We start from the raw sequence: 23,942 nt of genomic DNA, 5'->3' as shown, positions 1-23,942 counted from the left end.
CAGGCACTGGTCCCTTAAATCCATAGTATTTTCTTCCAAGGATGCTTCTGTAAGGCGGAAATGATTAACATCTGGCATTGTCACTCAGGGCGCTGGTCAGCTTGCTGGCTTCCTCTGGTATTGTGGCAATATGTGCCTGTAAAGTAATTTTACCCCAGGAGCATGCACCATTAACCCCCACCATCTCCGCACCCATACGGGCAGGAGCCTGTGGGGGAAGACTCAGGCCTCCAGCCATAAAACTCGTTACGACGGGGCAACATCCTTTAGGGCACGGGAAGGTTTCAGAGGGCACGGCCTGTTGGGCCCATTATTCCCTTCGACCCCCCTTTCTTACTCCCTCCCTCTCAGATCTCCCTCTTGCTCAGTCACTAAATGATGTGTACAGCACTGGATGTTTCATTACAAAGTCAGTTTAGATAATATTCATGTTTGGTATTATTCTGATTGTTTCAGTGCGACTGGTGCAATGGCTTTATTTCTGCAACAGCAAACCCTGGACATCATAACCAACCAGGAACCAGGGAGAAACTGTGTGGAGCTCTGCCCCAGTGAAAGCCATGTGCCTCAACCCCCCTTCGTTTCCTGGGGAGGCGTGGCTCCAAATTCCAGATGGGTGACCCATTTTTAGGGTTAACATCAAAGGCTAAGATTTTGGATTTAAGGACAGTAAACTAAGCAATCTGGGAGGATGCAATCAGTCTCTCCCGTGCACATCATGCACGTAATTTCTATGTACAGGGTGTCTGTAGCCAGACCCCCGTATGTAGCTTTTATTACCAGGTATGACTTTTAAGGTTTCCTTCTAATGTTTTTATATTGTATTTGGAACTGTGTGTAATTATGTATGTAACATGCCTGGTAAAATAAATTGTCAAATTTGATCTGTTTGGTTTTCGTTACTGACACTTAATGTTATACAGGGAATGCTTGGTTTACCCCCTCAAACTGGTCTAGGGAAGATGATTATTTCCGCTTACTGTATCACGGCGTATAGCACCCGTAGACCTACGATGGTAAATCCCTCGCCTCCACATGGTAGTTCATTCATGTCGAGCACAGCCGTTGCTATGTTGGTCTGCTTGGGTCCCTAGGCTGTAAACAGATATACCCGAGAGTAGCTATTCCTGCAACCTCTGTAATGACTACAGATAGCTAGTCAGTTCGTGAGGTGTGCACATATTTGTATAATTTGCCTTCAAACCAGCATCAATTCTTCTAGTCAAGTCAAGTCAAGTCAGCTTTATTTGTATAGCACATTTACATGCAGCAACAGCTGAAACCAAAGTGCTTTACAGATTGAGGAAAAAAAATAAAAATAAGGAGCATAGATGCAGATAAAAGTGCCAAATAGAATACAATATAAAACAATATATGATAATAATTAAAAAAGGAGAGAAAATAAAAGGGCTAAAAGCAATTAAAAACAATAAACAATAAAACAACAGAAGCCAGGGACCGAACGAGGACAAAGTAATAAAGAAGGATGGCTACGTGGGGGGGAAGGCCAGGGAGAACAGGTGGGTTTTCAAAAGGGATTTAAAAACCTCTAGGGTCTGAGCGGCCCGTACGTGGAGGGGGAGGCTATTCCACAACTTTGGCGCAGCAGCCGCGAAAGCTCTGTCTCCCCTAGTTTTCAGCCTGGTTCTGGGCACCACCAACAGTAGCTGGTCTGATGATCTAAGGGATCTGGAGGGGGTGTGGCGGTGCAGGATCTCAGAGAGATAGAGAGGGGCCGTTCCATGCAGCGCTTTAAAAGTGGTCAAGGCTAATTTAAAATCAATGCGGAAACGCACGGGCAGCCAGTGTAATGCAGACAGAACTGGGCTGATGTGGTCATGTTTCTTTGTCCTCGTAAGGAGGCGCGCAGCTGCATTTTGCACCAGTTGTAAGCGGCGGAGCTGGGACTGGTCAATCCCTGCATAAAGTGCATTACAATAATCAAGGCGGGTGGTGATGAAAGCGTGTATCACCCTCTCCAGGTCTTTCTGGGAGAGGTAGGCTTTAGTCTTGGCCAGGAGTCTGAGGTGATAAAAACGTTTTTTTACGACAGTGCTAACCTGCTTTTCTAATTTAAAAGCACTGTCAAAAATGACTCCAAGGTTTCTGACCGAGGTCGAGAGATTAGAACCCAGGGGGCCAAGAGCATCGACGAGGGGGGCCGGGAGGACACTGTTAAAAACAATAACCTCTGTTTTTTCCTCATTTAGGGTCAGGAAATTATTGGACATCCAGCCCTTTATGTCGGCCAGACAGTCTAGTAAGAGCTGTATTGAGGTTTTCCCTTGGAGTTTCTTTAGTGGGAGGTAGACCTGCACATCATCAGCGAAGCAATGAAAAGAGATGTTGTATTTTGCTAGGATCTGACCTAGAGGCAACATGTACAGTAAGAAGAGAGCGGGGCCCAAAATTGATCCTTGGGGCACCCCACAGGTGAGGGGGGCCACAGAGGAGGAGAGGTCACCAATCTCAATGGAGAAAGACCGGCCATTTAGGTATGACCGAAACCAGTCAAGGGCGACACCCCTGATGCCTACATAATGCTCAAGCCGAGCTAGGAGAATCGTGTGGTCTACGGTGTCGAATGCTGCTGTAAGGTCAAGGAGCAGCAAGATAGAGGGGTTGCCTGCATCGGCGGCCAGGATAAGGTCATTGAAGACACGGAGAAGGGCTGTTTCAGTGCTATGTCGTGGTTTAAAGCCAGACTGGAATTTATCATGTAGGTTTTGTTGTTCAAGAAAAGACTGTAGTTGTGAGTGAACTATGCGCTCCAGGACTTTTGAGAGAAATGGTAGTTGGGAGATGGGTCTGAAATTTGCAAGGACAGAGGGGTCGAGACTAGGCTTTTTTTATTCGGGGCTGGACCACAGCATGCTTGAAGGTAGCTGGGACACAGCCAATGTTGAGACAGGCATTTAGCAGCAGTAGTATGACAGGGAGAACAGAGTCAGGGACTTCCTTGAGAAGGCGTGAGGGTAGAGCATCAGAGGGGCAGGTAGTGGGTCGCAGGTGTTTAATGACATCAGAGAGAGAGGAGAGGGAGACCGGCACAAACTGATCAAAGACAGCAGGCAGGGGGTGAGGGGGGAGAGGAGGGGGTGGGGGGGCGAGAGAGAGGGGGGTCTGAGGGCAGAGACTTTACTAATAAAGAAGTTGAGAAAGCTTTCACATAGGGCAGGTGAAGGCACAACAGAGGGGGTATCACAGGGGTTGATAAGGGAGTTAAGGACTTTAAACAGAACCTGGGGTTTATTGCAATTAGTTGTGACTAAGTTGGAGATGTAAGTTGTTTTTGCACTTTTGACAGCTGTTTGGTAGGTGGTAACAAAACACTGATGCAACCAATAGTCCCAAAAGCCACTCCTCTATAGGAGCCTCGTATCCAAAGTCCGTTGTCTTCATGTTGAAGCAGACGCATTCCAGTCATTCATGCATGCCTCCTCGCAGCGTGAAATGGGCAATGTCTCTTACATCTTCGAAACTTCACCCCCTTCAGGTTCAGGGATGCATCGTGTAACCAGGAAACTGTTCCTTCCATCGAGGAGAGCCTGCCAATCTTTCTAGCCTGGCTAGAACCTGTCTTCCCATACCTTGCCGCAGAGGATGGATAAGGGTGTACCCAGTGCACGAATCTTGGGTATATGTAACCTATTCTGTTTCTTAATTACATTAAAAGAGAAATGTCCATTCTCTTCATGTATTTTTTGAACCAACGCCTCTCCCTCTGTCGGAGACACGACTTGTCTAGTCCCTACTTTATTAGAATTTACTGTCCTATACAGTCTTCTAATATTGTAGCTTATTCTATATTTTCTCGATTCCTTTCGAGTTCGAGTATTACGGTTTCACTACTTAGGTGCCTATCACCTTTCTCGTCAGTGCCAGTAATCGACTCGAGCCCCTCGAGCAGGAATCTACTCGGGCAGTGCCTCAATAGGCCGTGAGCAGTTCTCAACTACTCGTGCCCCACGTTGGGCGCCAAAATTGTCGTGAGCCACGGACCCCTTGCCGAGCTCAGACCTCACGTTCCCACGAGCAGTACCTCACAATGAGGTGTCTCGGGGACGAACTCAAGTACTCCGAACGTCCTGGAGCCCTGGTAAGTTCTACTGAACTTCCAGCCCAGTCTCGAAGTGAAGGGTGTGATGCAAATCTGGTAATCGATGTCCTGTATTCAATGTATTCCTCTAAAGACTCTTTATCACATATGATTATAGTAAGATATACTTTATTATAATCAATCAAAAGAATAGAGTTATACAGATTACAGTGTACATATCATCTTTTGCAGTTTGCTAATCACATGCAAGTTACATATACCCCTCTAGCTCTTTCTAAATTACCTTTCCACCATGATGTTTAAAAATCAAGGTACACCCCTCCAATATCCATCCTCCTCTTTGGCCTTTACCTTATCTTATGGCTCCCCCTTCACGGAGATAAAAGCTACTGAACTTCCATTAATACAATGGGTACGAACACCCCTAAAGTCTACTACTTATTTATATCGTATATAGTATCTTAATGAGAAATAAAAAACATGAAAATAAAAGGAAACTTATAATGTATTACTTCTATGTATTACTTTTCCTACTTCTACAAGTAATATAGATTATAATTACCACCCATGCCTTAAATATAGCCAGCTCGTTTTCTGTGGGATTTGATCCCTCCTCCTTGCTGTTGATGAGCTCTTTGAACAGCTGCATTGGTTTGGGAATCTGGGGCAGGATCAGGACCCAGACTTTTGAAAGATGTGACTTTGCACTTCGTTCTTCTCCTGCCTGTTGTATGGGATGTGCACTGGTATGTCTTCGAACACGTCGGGGGGGTTTTGCAGTGCAGCCGCAGCATATGCCTCTCCTCACTGACACTGAGGTTAGGGGGGGAGGCTTCAGGTTCTTGCGTGGGTCCAGCAGGAAGGTGTTCTGTAGCGTGGAGGAACCCCGCGTCCCGTCTGTTGGCCTCCAGGTGCAGTTCACGGCTCCAAGCATGTCGTAAAAGCCCTTTAACTCTTTCACCAGCTTTTCTGTATGATGAGGGATGCGCGTGAACACCTCTTCGACATCAGTCCTGCTGCCACAACTCTTGGGCTGAGTCCGCACCGCGTACATCACTCTGTTCTCCATATCCAGATCCTGGAGTGGCGCGCAGAGGGAGCGCGCCACTCCAGCTTGACTACAGCTGTCCTGCGTTGCTCTCTCTTCAACAGCCTGTAGATATCTTCAACAGCAAAATTCTAAGATCCCACCCTAAGGTCTAAAAGCTTATTCCTTATATATCTTTTTTGCATACAAAAGTTTACCTTTTTGATAAGAGATGTCCCCAATATTTCAAGCGGGAAGACATTTATCTCTTATGTAACTTGTTTTTTAATGATCATATTAATTATTTCTGTTTTTCCAATTGTCATTTTCTCATACCTCAAAAGAAATTTCCCCAATATTTTATGTCATGTGCCCCTCCAGTTTGGGAATTTCCACCATCTTAATATACGAGTGGAAAAACACTAGCTCTTATGTCATTTTTTTAATGAACCTATTCATCACTGGTATTTGTCTCCCTGTCATAATCTCTCCTTGGACTCTCTCCAAACTTTGACTTCATACAAGCCAGAAGTTAAAGCCTGCCACCATCTCAACACCCTCTTCAGGTGCCCCTTTTTGTGGCGCCTTAAGGGATCTACAAAGGACATCCAGCCAATAGCTGAGTGTAAATCATCATTTAACTCCTCTATAGTCAGTCCTTTGAATCTATCCGATAAATTATTTGTGTTATAATCAGGAAGGCCCTTGAAGCCTCTTAATCTTCTTTCGGTATTGACATCCCTTCCGTTTTCCTTATTTTTGTTTTTCTTTAGCCAGGCATTGTGCCCCTCCCCTGTAGGGTTGGGGTATTCTCAGTCAGAACTTTAACCTTGCTCCTTAAAACCCTAAATCTAAGTCCCCCGACTTCAGACTCCTCTACTGACAAGTATGGCTGCTCATTATCTGTGAACCACATATTTTTCTTCTTACGGGCGTTCTTACTACCACCTCGATGGCGTGTGCGAGGGGTTAACAATGCATTCCTTTCTAACCCATCCCCCGTCAATCTCTCATCAGGGGGCCTAGGGCCGGGTCCTCGACAGTGGACAGAGCGTTGCGCAGAATTTGAAGGGAGACGTGCAGCCTATCCTTCCTCCACTTTCTCTCAGCACGTCTGCATGCGCATCTAAGAGCGTGCGTGGAATTACATTACATTACATTATTGGCATTTGGCAGACGCTCTTATCCAGAGCGACGTACAACGAAGTGCATACTCATAACCAGGGATAAGTTCGCTGAAAGACCCTAGAGGGAAGTACAATTTCAACTGCTACCTGTACAACAAAGATAAGGACAAGGGCCATTTTTTTTTTTTTTTGAACAAACAAACAAACAGAGCAAAACTATCCAAACACTGCTTACCTAGCCAACTAAAAATACCGATACACAAAGCAAGTCACAGAGACAACAATTAAGGTTCACAGGGAGGTAGGGAGGGATGGGGAGAGGTGCTGCTTGAAGAGGTGTGTCTTCAGCTTGCGCTTGAAGGTGGGAAGAGATTCTATAGTTCTGACCTCAACGGGGAGTTCGTTCCACCACCGTGGAGCCAGAACAGACAGTTCTAGTCGTGAGCGTGAGGTGGAGGTTCTGAGAGGGGGAGGTGCCAAGCGGCCTGTGGAGGCTGAACGAAGAGGTCTGGCAGGGGTGTAGGGTCTGATGATTTTTTGCAGATAAGCTGGGGAAGACCCTTTAACTGCTTGGAAGGCTAGCACCAATGTTTTGAATTTGATGCGAGCCATGACAGGCAGCCAGTGGAGGGAAGTAAGCAGGGGGGTGACGTGTGAGTATTTGGGAAGGTTGAAGACCAGATGAGCTGCTGCATTCTGGATGAGTTGGAGGGGTCTGATGGCGGACGCTGGGCGGCCAGCCAAGAGGGAATTGCAGTAGTCCAGGCGGGACAGAACCATCGCTTGGACCAGGAGCTGGGTCGAGTAGGGGGTGAGAAAGGGGCGGATTCTCCGAATGTTGTATAGGAAGAACCTGCAAGACCGGGTCACCGCCGCAATGTTCTCGGAAAGGGACAGTCTGCTGTCCATCACCACGCCGAGGTTCCTTGCACTGGGTGACGGTGTGAGTGTGGTATCCCCGAGGGAAATGGAGAGATCCAGATGGGGAGAGGTATTAGCAGGGATGAATATCATTTCAGTTTTACCTGGGTTGAGCTTTAGATGGTGGTTGTCCATCCAGCTCTGGATGTCCCTCAGGCAAGCAGAGATACGGGCTGAAACCTGCGTATCAGACGCGGGAACGAGATGAAGAGTTGGGTATCGTCCGCGTAGCAGTGGTAGGATAGCCCATGTGCAGTGATCACAGGGCCAAGGCAGCGAGTGTAAAGAGAAAAAAGAAGTGGGCCAAGGACTGAGCCCTGGGGAACTCCTGTGGCGAGGGGCCGAGGTGTCGATACCGAACCAGCCCAGGCAACCTGGAAGGAGCGACCAGAGAGGTAGGACTCAATCCAGTCCAGGGCTGTGCCACAGATGCCCGTTGCTGACAGGGCAGACAGGAGGATGGAGTGATCCACAGTGTCGAAGGCAGCAGAGAGATCTAGAAGAATGAGAACAGAGGAGAGGGAGGCTGCTCGTGCGGCATGGAGTGACTCACTGACGGAGAGGAGCGCAGTCTCTGTCGAGTGGCCCGATCTGAAGCCAGACTGATGGGGGTCTAGCAGGTTGTTGTTAGAAAAGAAGGAAGAAAGTTGAGTAGAAGCGGCTCGTTCTATAGTTTTAGAAAGGAAAGGAAGAAGAGATACCGGGCGGTAGTTCTGGATGATGGAGGGATCCAGGGTAGGCTTTTTTAGCAGCGGAGTGATGTGGGCCCTCTTGGAGGATGCCGGAAAACAGCCGGAAGACAGGGAGGAGTTGACAAGGGAGGTGACAAATGGGAGAATGTCAGGTGTGATAGTTTGGAGAAGAGAAGAGGGGATAGGGTCACGGGCACAGTTTGTAGGGCGGTGGCAGAGCAGGAGTTGAGAAACATCAGAGTCTGTAAGGGGGGAGAAAGTGGAAAAGGAAGGGATGGGCCTAGAGGGGGGGAAGGGCACAGTGAGGGGGGCGGTGGTTGTAAAGGATCTGCGGATGACTGTGACCTTCTCATCGAAGAAATCAGCAAAGTCATCAGCAGCGAAGGAGGACTGAGGAGGAGGAGGCGGTGCTTTGAGGAGAGAGGAGAAAATGGAGAAAAGTTTCCGGGGGTTAGAAGCGGAGTTCTGAATTTGTGTTTGATAGTATTTTGCTTTGGCGGCAGTGACATCGGTAGAGAATGCCGCCAGGAGAGACTGGTAAGTCATGAGGTCTGAAGCGTCTCTGGATTTCCCCCACTTCCTCTCCGCTGCGCGGAGGCTGGCCCTGGAGGTACGGAGGGTGTCAGATATCCAAGGACTTGGAGGGGATGTGCGAGGTGGCTTTGAGACAGGGGGACAGAGAGAGTCAAAGGCGGAGGAGAGAGATGAAAGGAGGGTGGCAGATGCAGAGTCAGCGGGGAGTTTGGAGAAGGATTCGAGAGGGGGGAGTGAGGCGGTGACGGTGCTGGCAAAGGAAGAGGGTGAGAGGGAGCGGAGGTTACGGCGGGCTGAGGAAGTGTGGGTGGGAGGAGGGGGAGGAGGATGGGGAGGAAGAGGGAGGGTGTCGGGAGGTTTTTCTTGCGTGTAGACTTAAGAGGTGCAATAGTATTTAAAATTTCAGTGCATGACTCATTAAACTTGGAGAGAAAATCGTCTACATTGGTGATACAGTTTGCATCCATCGCACAGATTGGGAAACTGGCAAAAGCATCAGAGAACTGGACAGCAGTGTCGGGGGTAATCACGCGTGACCGTTGCATGGGTACATGAGAGGAAACAGCAGGGCAGGGAGTTGTAGTTGAAAACACAATAGGTGAATGATCAGAAATACCAGCAGCACATATATCAGTTATATATCAGATTATATTGACGGATAATCCAAAAGATAATACGAGGTCGAGAGTGTGTCCTTTTTCGTGCGTCGGGGCCATAACGGATTGGGTGAAATTGAGTGATTCAATGAGGTTTAGGAAATCTCGAGACAGTGGGTGTGATTGGCAGCATACGTGGATATTAAAGTCACCGCATATAAGGATATAATCATATCGCACCATTAATCCAGAGAGGAAGTCCATAAAGTCATTTATGAAATCCTTGTTGTATTTGGGCGGGCGGTATATCACGGCGCAGAAGACAACAGACGACAGATTCAGTTCGAAGGACTGCAGTTCAAAGCTCGCGTAGCTTGGTGTCGGCTGTGACAGGCGACAGTGAAAGGTGGATTTGAACACCGAGGCTAACCCTCCACCTCTGCCAGAGGAGCGAGGGGAGCTAAAAAAGTTACAGTCGGGAGGAAGAAGTTCGGAGAACGGCAAGAACTCACCCATCTGAAGCCAAGTCTCGGTTATAAACATGAAGTCCAAGCCACGAGAGATGAAGAAGTCGTTCAGAAGAAATGTTTTGTTTGCTAGCGACCTAGCATTTAGCAAGGCTAGGTGGAGGCTGAGCACTGCGCTAGCCGAGGGCGAAGCACGTCTCAGTGGCCGAAGAAAATCAAGATTCACACCGCCACTGAGTCTGCGAGCCCGTAGTCTACAGTGGTGGCACAGTGGATCCGGTGAAGAGGCAGTAGTGGGCCGGCCAGGTGATAGCATCGGGCCGGGCGAGGAGGTGGCGACAGGCGGCAGAGGATCCGGTGAAGAGGCAGTAGTGGGCCGGCCAGGTGATAGCATCGGGCCGGGCGAGGAGGTGGCGACAGGCGGCAGAGGATCCGGTGAAGAGGCAGTAGTGGGCCGGCCAGGTGATAGCATCGAGTCGGGCGAGGAGGTGGCGACAGGCGGCAGTGGCTCGGGAACAGCGGAGCGAAGCCAGCGGGCTCTGCTGAGTAGTGAGCGTCGGACAGCGGGGAGGTAGCATCCATCATAGAGGAGACAATCGTTGATCACGGACGAGGAAGCAAGCAGGTAAGCCTTTATTTTTACGAGTACTCCGCCTCGCTTTCCCCGTCTTCTGTAGCGTTTTTTGCGCGAAAAGGCACAGGGGGGACGGTATAGGTGAGCAGGAATGTCTAGAACAGGGGGGAGACTCGTCGGTTGTTCACCCAAACAGTGTGTTGACAGCGTTTCGCCAAACGCCCTTAAGTTTAGAAGAGCTTGGCGATCGTAAACCAAGAGAGTAGAGGTTTCCCGGCAGAAAACACATAAGAACAGAGCAATCACAAACAAGAGGTTTAGCAGATGAGGCGGACGGCTAGCCAACACGGGCGCCATCTTGCCAACTCAACTGAGACACGGGGAGGAGGTACACTTGCACAAAGTCAGGGATTTTGTAGGCATATAGTCAGGTGTGTGATTAACCAATTATACCAAACAGGAGCTAATGATCATCAATTTAATATGTAGGTTGAAACACAATCATTAAGTGAAACAGAAACAGCTGTGAAGGAGGGTTAAAACTGGGTGAGGAACAGCCAAACTCTGCTTCCAAGTTGAGGTTGCCGAAGACAGTTTAATGTCAGAAGTCATACACCATGGCAAGACTGAACACAGCAACAAGACACAATATAGTTATACTGCATCAGCAAGGTCTCTCCCAGGCAGACATTTCCAGGCAGACAGGGGTTTCCAGATGTGCTGTCCAAGCTCTGTTGAAGAAGCACAAAGAAACAGGCAACCTTGAGGACCGTAGATGCAGTGGTCGGCCAAGGAAACTTAGTGCAGAAAGAAACATCATGCTTACTTCCCTTCGAAATCAGAAGATGTCCAGCAGTGCCATCAGCTCAGAATTGGCAGAAACCAGTGGGACCCAGATACAACCATCTACATTACATTACATTACATTACTGTGTGGAGAAGTGGTCTTCATGGAAGTATTGCGGCCAAAAAGCCATACCTCCGATGTGTAAACAAGGCCAAGTGACTCAACTATGCGTGAAAACACAGGAACTGGGGTGCAGAAAATATTTGGCTGTAGCAGAAGGCAGTTTGTTCGCCAAAGGACTGGAGAGCAGTGCAAGAATGACAGTGAAGTCATGGTGGAGGTTCCTCGCAAGTTTGGGGCTGCATTTCTGCAAATGGAGTTGGGGATTTTATCAGAATTAATGGTCTCCTCAATGCTGAGACGTACAGGGAGATACTTATCCATCATGCCATCATCATCTGATTAGCCCCAAATTTATCCTGCAGCAGGACAACGACCCCAAACATACAGCCAATGTCATTAAGAACTATCTTCAGCGTAAAGAAGAACAAGGAGTCCTGAAAGTGATGGTATAGCCCCCACAGAGCCCTGATCTCAACATCATCGAGTCTGGGATTACATGAAGAGACAGAAGCATTTGAGGCTGCCTAAATCCACAGAAGAACTGTGGCTAGTTCTTCAAGATGTTTGGAACAACCTACCTGCCAAGTTCCTTTAAAAACTGTGTACAAGTATACCTAAAAAAATTGATGCTGTTTTGAAGGCAAAGGGTGGTCACACCAAATATTGACTTGATTTTGATTTTTCTTCTGTTCATTCACTTCTTCTGTACATGCATTTTATTAATTGATAAAACTATTTATATTTTTGAAAGCATTCTTATTTTGCAGCATTTTTTCACATCTGCGTAAAACTTGCACAGTACTGTATAATTATACAAATAATAAATAATCATGCAGATGACAAATATAGATGATTATCCGGGAATGTTCCTTCACCAACCCACCTGTGCGTCAGCCTGGTGTTGTCAATGTCATAATCTTGCAATTCCTCAAGTTTTCATTAGAGGGTTAAAATGTGACTGTACAATTTTCCATGATTCATTTTCCAAGTAAACTGCGTTGAAAAACTAGATTAGCCTTCGCTGTGCATGAAAAAAACCCCAGCAACCGAAACACACATTGCACGTAATTGGTACTCACAGGGTGGCTGCATTAAATAAATTCTCCCAAGAGCGTTATTCGTGAACATTTCTTAGATACAACCTGGGCTCTTTCCAAAATCTCAGTATACACAACATCTAAACGAAGTAAGTAAATTCAATGGTATGCTTTACTTATGTATAAGTGAATAACACTAACTGAACACATTTTTATTATCCCAGTGAAGGGGAAACCAGAGGTCCCAGTATGACTGAGGAATACTTTTCACGTTATTTATTGTAAAGGGGGGGGGGGGGGGGGGGTATGCATACTGTATTGGTGTGTTCATTGAAGGGTAATTTCATTACTTTTATTATACTTTTTTCGTTTTTTTCTTGGGGCAGAACTTGCTTCTGTGGAGGCTTACTGCCACCCTGTGGCAGACACTACATACTGCAGGACAGAGGGCCTTATGATGGCGCAGCCTTCCCCTTAATGCATTTAAGTTCATCCTTTGCCATTAATTACAGCAGGTCTGAGATTTCCTACCAACTGGAGAGAAACCTGGATCAGCCTCTAAGTATGTATATTTGCATGTGTGCATGTATGAATGCTACATAAATTGTGGGACAGACATATTTTTTGTCATACTACTACATACTACTCCAAAAGTTTAGATTTTGAATCAAAATTGTCATATTTGCTTCTAATATGAAGAAGCCAAATGTAGAATTGTCCTTGCTGCATTCTTACCTATGATTGATTACTGTCATACATCACATATATGCATGGCACATCCTCTGTCTTACAAGCTTTAGACTTACAAGTGTAGCATGGTGCACTATGCTTTATCACAAATGCTAGGCCACTTACACATCACTGCCTCTTTTATCCAAGGGTGCTTCATTAACTTATCTAAAAATCATAGATTGTGTCATTGGTAATTATTTATATACAAGGCTATTTTAGGTAAACTTCCATCTTCTATCTCTCTGCCCATGTAACCTGTACTATGTGGAAGACCATGCACACTTAAGGGATGACTTATAAGTAATCACCTGCCTGCTTGTATATGTTTCTCAGCAGTTAGATAAAGTTATTCTACGGTGCTATATGATAAATAGTTCTTGCTGAAGAGTTTATTGACGAATATACACATGGCTGGAACGTAGATAGTGAAGTAAAACGCAGAGTCCATATATCAGCTTACTACTTTGTGTCAGATAAACTGTGCTGATGTATTGTGATTTCTCTCCATGCTGCATGTAATAAAGAGTGCCTTATCGTAGCGGTCCGAACTCAGAGTGGATTATCTTCCTCAACAACTAATAGCAATTACAATCTGCGTTCCAATTCAATGATGCGTTTCAAAGTACCTCGTCCCCTCTCCGAGTTTGAAAAGATGGCGTTTAACTAGAATGCACCCTGATCATGGAACATGTTGCAAAAAAAGATGTATGTACATGGTTCTAACAATCATATGTCAGGATCTTGAGATGTAAATTATCTGATGATATGCCAAACATTGATGGAATTTGCATCACTTCAAGTGCTGTCATCAAAGACCTTGGTGTTACTTTTGATCCAGATCTTGCGTTTGATGCACATATTAAAAACATCTCTCTGGTTGCTTTTTATCACTTGAGGAATATCTCCAAAATTCGGAAGATACTGTCCCTAAATAATGCAGAAAAGCTAGTGCATGCTTTTGTTACCTCAAGATTAGAGTACTGCAATGCTCTTTTGTCTGGATGTGCAAATTCCTCTCTGAAAGGGCTCCAGCTAATTCAAAATGCAGCAGCTCGTATTCTTACTAGAACAAGGAGATTTGAGCACATCAGCCCAGTGTCAGCTTCACTTCACTGGCTGCCTGTTAAATAGATGACAAAATACTACTTCTGACTTTTAAAGCCTTACATGCACTTGCCCCTCTGTATTTAAACAATTTACTTCATGCTTATACTCCCTCAAGAATACTCCGTTCGCAGGGTGCAGGCCTCCTTGTTATTCCTAGAATAACTAAAAGTTCCATAGGTGGCAGAGCCAGGCTAAAAACGTATCTCTTTAGTCTGTCCTATAGTTGAGGGGCAGGAGTGGGTGGCTGGCATAAGCTATAGAGTTTCTTGTGGACTTGGCGGTCAGTGCTGTCAGTGGATCATAGTTGGTAGTGCTGTGTTAAGCATAACCAGTCATGGTCTGGTGGTGACCGTCTCAAGCCTGCCCTCATGGCTGTGTTGGCCACTGCCTCTGTTTCCCTTAGCTACGCTGCCATAGCCTTATTCTGCTGGGGTTCTCCTTATCGCATGCAGGTACCTCTCCCTCCTGCTGTGATTGAACAATTACTATCTGAACCCCCTAACAATGTTACTTTCCTCTTCTCCCCGCTCTGGGCACCTGCCCCGAGTGCTAGCCCAACTTTTCCTGCGCACCCCCTCCAGGCCCGGAGCTCCAGCCCAAGACCAGCCGTACAACTCCCTCCTGCCACTGCTGATTCAGCTGTAGCACCAAGCCTGTCTCCTTGCCTGACAGTGCCACCAATTGGTGCTCCTGCCATCCCTCAACCTCATCTGTGCTTCAAGTTATTGGACATTTATGTACTTTTATTTAATCTGGTTTTCTGTTTAAAACCATTGTTTCTACAAACTGGTGTCAACCAGCGGCAGATGGGTTCCCCTACTGAGTCAGGTTCTGCTCAAGGTTTCTTCCTGTTTCCAGGGAGTTTTTCCTTGCCACTGTTGCCCTAGGCGTACTCTTGGAGCCCGGTCTCTCTGTAAAGCTCTACAAAGGCCCTTTGTAAAAAGCGCTATACAAATAAAATTGAATTTAATTGAATTGAATGATCTGTAAGTTTGGTCACCTTGCAAAATAAATATTTATCTCAATGGGACTTTCCTGGGAACAGGAATTAAATAATAAATGGATAACAAAAAAAAAGCCTGCTTTTATTTAAGGGTATATTCATACATTTTGGTTTTACCATGTGGAAATCACAGCACTTTTTGGACCTAGTCCATGTTTGGCACAAATGGTGTGCAGGTGATCATATCTTAGTCTCATCCTTCCACAATATCTTTTTTTTCCAGAACTCTGCAGGCTCTTTTAGGTATTTATTAGCAAGCTGTAATCCTGTTTTTTTCAGCTTACTAGTGGTTTGCATCTTGCAGTGTCACCTTGCAGTCAATGATACATCAAAGCCTACTTGTTGAAGAGTGTTACTGATGAAGTTGGTACTAGAAATAGCATGGTTTTTCTCCAGCTGCCTTCTCCCAACGATAGACTAGAACACCATGGTGCAGCTCAATCTGAGGCCAGCGAAGCCAATACTTCTTAAGTTTAGGGCTTTCCAGAGACACTTGATCTTGCATAGGAAGTTCTCCTGACTCCTTCCATTGGTGCAGCTTCGATAAGACGTGTCACGGTCGTGTGGGTCTCAGGTGCTATTCTCTCCCATCCCCTTCTTTTTTTTTTTTAGATAATCAGGCTGCAGGGCGTGGCCTGTGATCGGCCTCAGCTGAGCCTGAGGGCATAGGCTAAGGCCAGTTTGTGAGTCCAGGGCGAAAGCCAGTTTGTGACTCCAGGGCTAAGGCCAGTTTGTGAGTCCAGGGCTAAAGCCAGTTTGTGACTGTTGTCTGCTTGTGGTTGCTCTGCATAAGTCGCCTCTGACCTGGTCTTTGGGGCACCACATCATCCACTTCACCCTCTAACCTAGCCTAATGTTGATGGAGCCGTTGGCAGTGTGAACAGCCATGGCATCTGTACCTTGGCATGACATTGCATCACCATTTGAGTGTCCAGCTCTGTGCTTTATTTCAGTCATTTTGGCTTAGCACTTCCAGCCAGCAAGCTAACTGACCGTCTGGGTTATTGAACCTAAACAGCCAGGTCAGAGGGAGATTGCACAATCGGACAGGTACACGGTGATCCATGGTTGTGACGACACTTCCAGAGGAGACACCCTCTCTTATGCTCATAGGCTCCAGTACTGCAGAGATTCCTGGCTCAGGACGGTCGACTTCTCCCCATACCACACACTCACACTCAGGAGGTAAGCTTGTGTCTTTCTCCAACTGCACACGAGCGACAGAGTAGTCTGGCCCATCACCCTCTATGATCTTTGCAGGGACTGGTTCTTCTTTCGATGATAGACCAGAAAAGACCGCTGTAGTGGATGACTGAAGAATAATTTCAGTTGGAAAACTGTCAAATGCAGAGGGTTCACTGCAAGATGCAAATTACTGGTAAGCCACAAGAACAAAATGGCCAAGTTAGTTTGCTAGGAAGTATAAACAAATACAAATACAAGATTGTGAAGTTAGTATTAACGCATACACTGAATACAATTATGTAATTTGAAGGGTCAATTATTGCATATTCATGCTTGTTGCATATGTTTTTTTTCCTCATGATAAAAACCTCAGGTTCTGTGATATCTTTCTGCTGAATATTTTCTTTCAAATTCAAAGGGAGCACACCACACCACCAGAACGTCTAGTCAGGTCCGATGTGCAGCAGTATCCTGTACTGGATACTGGAACAAAAAATCTGTCTCACTTGGCAGTATGCAAACAACAGTGATCTCTCATCTGCCCTAGATAATTAAAAGCAACACTTTTAAAGTAATAATTAGCCTGGCCACAATTCTAAGATTACCATATTACTATTACCACAGACACAATAGATTAAGAAATGCTGCAGACAGAATTTTCCACCCACACAGGCCACACATAGTCATCTCTTCTCAATGGCGTATATATCAAATCATTACCACTCTCCTTAAACATAGCCTACTCTTGTGGATTTGTATTATTATGGCACTTTTACACAATATAACTTGGGGACAGACAGCTGCCTCATGTGTGGCTTTGGCAGATGCCTCACTATTGGGACAGTGCAATCGACAGATGGGAAGAGCTCTGGGGAGCAGACTGGGGCACAGACATGGGTCAGATGGCTATGATGGTAATAAATATCATGAAATGCACACACATGTACATTTCTTATTTCCATGACAATTTATTGGGGACCTTTTTGTTTTGGCTAGAATTACTCTGCAGCAGACTACATGAGAAAAATTAAATTTAGAATCCACAAACAATTAGCTTTTTTGTCTCAATGAATGGCAATCGCAATGCAATATATAAAAAATATACTACCACTATCGTGCAGGCGAAGTGTACAGATTTAATGGGACTCAATGAAGCTCTTTCCTAAAAACTTATATAGGTTATATCCTGCAAGTCTAACAGGTAGTAGCCTACCGAGACAATATTGTGACATATTTTACAAGCCTCCCCCTTGCCAAGCTCACAGTTTATGACCCTCATCTCACCACAGACTCAAACAATAAAAGGCATATTCTAACAATCCTCGATACCATTTTTCTACATCAAAAAATCCAATATAAGAACAACAATATACAATTGTATGCATGAATAAATGCTTTTTTTTTCTGAGCTCACTTTTATTGCACGTCTGGCCGACATATTTCCGGTTTGGTAGGAATGTAAATTTGTTTAGCAAATGATTAGATTACAAGTATTTCATGGAACCAAATATCTCACCTGGCTATTAATCTTTTCTGACTAACGTTGAAGTGTATATTGTAATTTGTTTGTTTCATTTTGAGAAAACTCATGTGGAATTTGAATACTTGTTGATATCTTTACCAAGTATTGTACACAAGTTGACATCAAGTTTCTGCACAAATATAAAGTAGTTCTGGATTGATCCTTGACTTAGAAATAGAGATATTCAGCACTAAACTATAAAAACATGATGCATTTTGTAATTTCTTAGAAAATTTCTAAATTTCTCTCTTAGTGTATTTTTGTGTACACTGCATGCACATGCACTGACATACATTTGTTCCATCTCAAATTTCTGAATGGACAAGCCTCTTTAAATTAAGTCTTCAACCATGTGTGTGCAGAAAATAACTTTTTAGATATTGACACTTTCATAGGACTAGTACAAAATAGGTGGAAATTGCTCTCTAGGGGTGCAAAGTGGAAAGGGCAACAGGATTCAACATTAAATTATGTTTGATGATGTTCCATTCCGGTAATCCTGATTAATTAATACTTAAGTAGAGTCGAATATAAATTCCATAAATCATGTGAAGAAAGTTTGCTATGAATAGGGCGCACAAGTCATAGCTTTGACCTTTGTTTCTTAGACCAAGCCAATTTCCTTGGTGTGGCTCACAAGTCGTTTCCGACCATAAGCTGTTTAAAAATGGTTCCGGCTGCCCAGACACCTCCTACTGAATTTGTGCAACACACTGGAGCCAGAAGTCATAAGATCCACAAGCCATTCCAGTCTAATTCCAGACCATGTTCAGATGCTTTTCATCCTGAGCTTTGCTTCCAGTTTAATGTCAAACCATTTTCTTAAACCTGTTCCATAGTACGTGGAACTAGAGACAAAGTTTACAACAACAGCACTATCTGCCCAGGCTTCAGTCTTTCCCGACCTGGACATTCCACTGCTTACTCCCATTTTACTCTGCTTAAAGGTTGATGTGACCTATTTTTCATCAAAATAGCCATCCACACAATACATTAATCCCATTGCACTTTATGAACTAATGTGCTGTGCACTCCAAAAAGTCCAGTTATTTTTTTAAATTTAAAACAAAGCAACATTACGTATCTTTTCTTCTACTTGAGAAGCCGCACGCAACATATCGATCAGCGTTGCTGCACCAGGTAGTCTAGAGCTGAGGTACACAAAATCAGAATGATGGCTTTTTTTTTTTCCCAAAACTTTGGATGACATACACTGTGGATATATTTCGATTTTTTCTTAATTAACCTAATGAGTGAAGGAGGGGCCAGGCCAGGAAATTGTATAAATACAATTATAATATTGGCAAATGCAATCACATTTAAAAAAATGTCTGTTGTCATTGTCTGCTTATGAAGTTTCTCAATTGGTTTTAGTGTACCCACATGGTAAGACAGTAATTAATATGCGTAAAAAATCATGGCATTAATGTATAACTTTGAAGCCTCATTAAAATTACTTGTCCCTTGCTTGTCTCAGCCACTGAGGTCTTATACCTATACCTAACAATTTATTTCATGATCTCGAGTCAATCTTCAACATATCCAAAGGCGAGGATGGTGGCACATTTCTAACACCCCATTTTGGTGGCTGAAATGAACCGAATTGCATCTTCCTTGTTAATTACCTGATGTATTGTGTTTTTTTTTTGTTTTTTTTTGGTCTCATAAAAAATGGACAGAAAATGGACAGTGAAAATGTGCTTAATGTATGACCCTTTGAAAATGGCATATTGTGAAAATTAGAAATTGGATAATTTAGCACAAAAACAAAGCAGTGTATTTTCAAGATTTCTATTCCCCATCATTGCCTACCACCACACAAAAAATAAAGAGATTAAAGAGATGGTAAGCTGCCATGGAATGAGTCTATAGCAGAGCCATGATGAAGTAAATATTTACCCCTAAATGTTACATTTATACATGACACAAGTTTTTCAGTCCTATGGAGGGTTTTTAAAATGACTTGTTATATCCATGAATATAAAAAAAAAAAATCATCTTTAGGAACCACAGCATATTTATAAGATTTGTGTGAATTAGCCACTTACCATGATACCCTTCAACCATCTGCTTGAAAGCATGCCACTATCTCTGTTACTTCCCCTGCATACCCAAATGTCTGATAATATGATCAAATATTTTAGCTTTACTGGAAAAGTGACAAGTAATGTGATACATTGAGAAAGATTTAAAAACTTTTATGATCTACTGTTTTTCCTTGCATTATTTATACAAATTCATAGATGGTTAACTTGTTTCGTAAACCTGAGTTTGTAAGTGAAACTGAGTAAATTATTCTACTTAAATACTAAATATTTTATCTACTATTTCAAGCCTTGTAAGTAACATCTGGTGTTAACCTTTCCTGAGAGAAAAATAAACATTAAAGCAGTTTTGCTGACATTCAATTAAAGACAATGGTTTATGAGACATTTAGAAACGGTAACCATGTGCAGCTTGTTTCTTATTTTTTGCATGTATATGACTGTGTAGCATGCATCTATAGCAGGTGGGCTACTTTCAGGTCGATTCAAACTGAATAATAAAATATCCAAAGGACCCAATATACACCAATATAATTAGCAATGGTTTATGATGTTATGTTGGCAATAGAGACACATTTCGTCTGAGAGATATGATTTTATGCATTTCATTACATTAGGTGACAAATAAAACATATATTATAAGATAATATATTCATGATTTACTGCAAAGGCTTTTTTTCTAGAAGGAAAGACCACACTTCTTCTATCCAGTTTTCCACCAAGAAAAATTGTGCAATGCATGTAGAATGGTGGTTCCTAAATCTAAATAGCATATATTTTGAAACACTAATTTATTAACAGACCAATTCACATTTTTTTAAGCTTTCAGCTTTCTGGGCACAATTCTTGACTGTAATTTGTGTTTCTCTGAGAACACTGGATACATAGTTAGAAAAAGGTTGCAGTGCATTCATCTTCTCAGAAGAATTAACTGTTTTAGAGTGAGCCAGTACATTTTTAAAACTGTACCTGTGTTTCATTGCAAGGCGGCCTGTAGCGTAGTGGTTAAGGTACATGACTGGGACCCGCAAAGTCGGTGGTTTGATCCCCCATATAGCCGTTGGGCCCTTGAGCAGGGGAGGATTGCCACCTGCTTAGCCTAATCAACTGTACATTGCTCTGGATAAGAGCGTCTGCCATTAATGTAATATATTTCTCTTTCTGTATGGTAACCACAACTGCAGGCAGGCGAGTAAACTGAAGCAAATAGATGGCTAGCAATACTGCGGTGTTGTCCAATGTCCAATCTTTATGCAGCTTGAGATGTGGAACTCAAGGAGGAATAGGGTGCCAAGGGCCACAGCATTGTAAACTAAATAATGCACTGCAATGATGTGCTTACAAATAATTAATACAATATATTAGATTTTTGTTTTTCTCCTTCCCAGTGTTTTTTATTTTATTTTATATATTGATCTGTTTTGTGTCTTTAAAATAATAGTCGATACAACAAAGTGCATACCAATGGCCACCTTACAAATTTCACACTAATTTCACACAGTCAAGCATGGGAAAAATGTGCGAACTTGACTTGCGAAAATGCTTTCTGTAATATAGAAATAAGAAAATCACATACATTTCAATTTGGCATAATAAAAAAGGGAGATATCTAACATGTATATAACTTTAAGTCATTATTTAAAATGTACCTCTTTCACTTTTCTATGCATTCTCAACAGTGAATACCGAAGTTTAGTCAGTTGTATTCCATAAATTACCGGATTGAGAAGTGGGGGGATTACCAGAAATTCCACTGCAAGGAAATTCTGTAGACCTTGTGGAATGCTGCTTGATCCATAACGACTGTACAGTAAGTCAAAGAGTAAAGCAATTGACATGTTAGTCAATGCAAAGAAATGTGGCAAACACGTCTGCAGGAATTTGTGCCTGTCTTCTCTGGACTTTAGACATGTTTTGATAAGGTTAACATAAGAGTAGAGAATGAAAACCACATGAACAAAGTACACAAGCAGTACAGTGTAACCAACTACATTATTTGCTACATTTGATGAACAGGAAAGCTTAGCAATTGACCAGTTTGCACAATAGACTTTTTCTATGCTTGCTCCACATAATGTTAGTCTGTGATTCAAGAAAATTGAAACACTCTCACAGAGCAGAGGAGGAACCCAGGGAAACACAATGAATTTAACAACAGCTTGATTTGTCATAACAGAATGATACTCCAGTGGTCTGCATATTGCAACATATCTGTCATAGGCCATAACTGTCAAAATCGAATAATCACACAGGACATTGGAGTAAATGACAAATGCTTGTAGATAGCATCCATTGTATGAGATCACATGGTCTTCAGCTAGTAGGTCATACAAGAATTTAGGGTAGAACCCTATTGTTCCATACAGTCCATTAATACACAGATTGCACAGGAAAATATACATGGGCTCGTGTAAGGATTTCTCTTGAAGGATGGTGAAAATTAGTGTCACATTGATGAGCACAATAAGAAAATAACAAATCAAAGTCACAGAGAAAAGAACATATCTACTTTCCTTTGTTTCTTCCTGTAATCCAGAAAGAGTGAACAGTGAGAAATGTGTTGTATTCTTCAGTGCCATTGTTGGTGATTATTGGAAATAAATGTCCCATGTTTCCATTATTTTAATTTTGAAGCTGATAATTCATCACACTTCCACACATAGCATACTGTAATTTCTTATTTCTAACTTTTAGCTTCTCAGCATTCCCTAAGTGTTTAATTCAATGTTAGTATTTATAATTTGCCTGTTAATGCCGTCCATAATGTGGCTTTTGACTCTACGAGAACTAAGCAGATCTTCTTATAGTATTGAGTGAACTTGCACTTAAAATAACTGCCAGAGTTATTTTGGGAACAGTTATTCTCTTCTGACTCTTGCCTTAATGTTGCTAATGCAGTATGACCTACAGTCCACCAGAGATCTGGGGGGTAGACTACAAAACGAAGTTATGGGCTGAGTGAGGCAACTTACTTAAGCCTGGGTTTTCTGTATCACTCACTTTTATTTGGGGTAGATCGCTACGTCGTATGGCTAACCTGGCCAGGGCAGGCTATGTTCGGGCTATTGGACTGAAGTGTATAAAAGCACTGTTCTTTGACCAGTCAAGTCAGAATGGGGTCTCCATTCCCGAAGGTTCTTTGCAACAGTGTAAAGAGTGAAAATGATTTTTAGTAAAAAATGTGAAACCTTTTACTCCCTTAAACCCAGTCAGGACAATATATACATATTTCAGATAATATGTCAGGTGGCGTTGTTTGAATGGATCTGCTTCAGGTATTACAGTGCACACCCCAGTGTGCACTACCCTATCAAACAGGGAGAACAATGAATCATTTTGGAACAAGAACCTGTGCTATATAGTGAATATTGGCACAGCTAGTTTTTGACCAGGGGTGCCCTAATCTTTGCACATGACTGTACAGCTGAGCAGTCAACTGTCAAATTACCTTTCCTCCCCTAAAATGGAAGGACTGTGTAAAAAGGGATGTCACTCCTACACAGATCACCTGATATGGATGCAAATACCCTGAAATTGTGAGTCTCTGCACTTCAACCTCATATAATTATTTTTTCATTTAAAATGCAATTTGCTGGAGTACAGAGCTGTAGAACCTGCACAGCTAGACCAATGAGGGAATAGCTGGAGGTTCAGGGACGACGTGTTCTTTCCTGGCTGTTTGGAAGTGAATGAGAGATTTTAATTATCATCCTCCGCACACGGACAGAGCACAATTATGTTTAGGAGTATACTGGGTCTGTTGCCACGGGTCGGATATGGATTGACCTGCCCCATATCCTGCTTACAGCTGGCCTGAAACAGATCAGTAAAATTCCTAATATTCTCCATTCGTAAACGGGGCCGTATTGAAAGCTTAGTGGTTACTCTCGTTCCACTCGTTTATCTGACTCCATTTAAGATATATAATTTTGAAATTTGGGTTTGAAATTTACGCGAACCTCGGGAGTGATTACACTCGACTAGTACCTGCACCACTATTACTCAATATATGTTCTCGCGATTAACATTATTGCTGAATATCTCAGTTCGGTATAGAACTCAGAGGCTGAGGGTCCAGTCAACACAATACATGCAAAACTGCCATGATAGTTGCGAGCCCAGGTCGGCTTAGCATTAACTGGGCTCCTTAGAGCTAATTTGATAGGAACCAGCGCCGTAACGCCCAGGGGTTCCCTTCGCGTCAAATCACAAGAGCCGTGCCTAACCGACTCTTTAAGTTGGCAGAAACTTGCTGGCCTCACAGCTTAGAACTATCACACGGGTACCAAGCTCTCAGTTCGGTGTAGAACTCAGAGGCTGAGGGTCCAGTCAACACAATACATGCAAAACTGCCATGATAGTTGCGAGCCCAGGTCGGCGTAGCATTAACTGGGCTCCTTAGA

At 43.5% G+C, this 23,942-nt stretch overlaps 1 protein-coding gene across 1 annotated transcript; it reads right to left on the bottom strand.

Annotated features, from left to right (window-relative positions):
* Nucleotides 1-9,678: 9,678 nt before the first annotated feature.
* LOC133107440 (olfactory receptor 52D1-like) lies at nucleotides 9,679-22,118 on the bottom strand. The gene is made up of 2 exons (XM_061216427.1): nucleotides 21,189-22,118; nucleotides 9,679-9,966 (listed from the first exon to the last, which is right to left on the bottom strand). Exons 1-2 carry the CDS (start codon nucleotides 22,116-22,118, stop codon nucleotides 9,679-9,681), a joined length of 1,218 nt encoding a protein of 405 aa, XP_061072411.1.
* Between the last annotated feature and the right edge of the window lie 1,824 nt (nucleotides 22,119-23,942).

Source organism: Conger conger, chromosome 13 (genome assembly GCF_963514075.1).
Source record: "Conger conger chromosome 13, fConCon1.1, whole genome shotgun sequence".
In the NCBI taxonomy this organism is placed as follows: domain Eukaryota; kingdom Metazoa; phylum Chordata; class Actinopteri; order Anguilliformes; family Congridae; genus Conger; species Conger conger.
The sequence above is the reverse complement of the archived record's forward strand: the minus strand, read 5'-3'. Positions and strand labels throughout refer to the sequence as shown.

Excerpts from the sequence above, each read along its gene's own strand:
- LOC133107440 (XM_061216427.1), bottom strand. The coding sequence starts at position 22,118 with ATGGCACTGAAGAATACAACACATTTCTCACTGTTCACTCTTTCTGGA. Across the intron at positions 9,967-21,188 it reads TGCATAGAAAAGTGAAAGAG|CAGAGCCCGCTGGCTTCGCT; the intron begins GTACATTTTAAA and ends CTCACTACTCAG.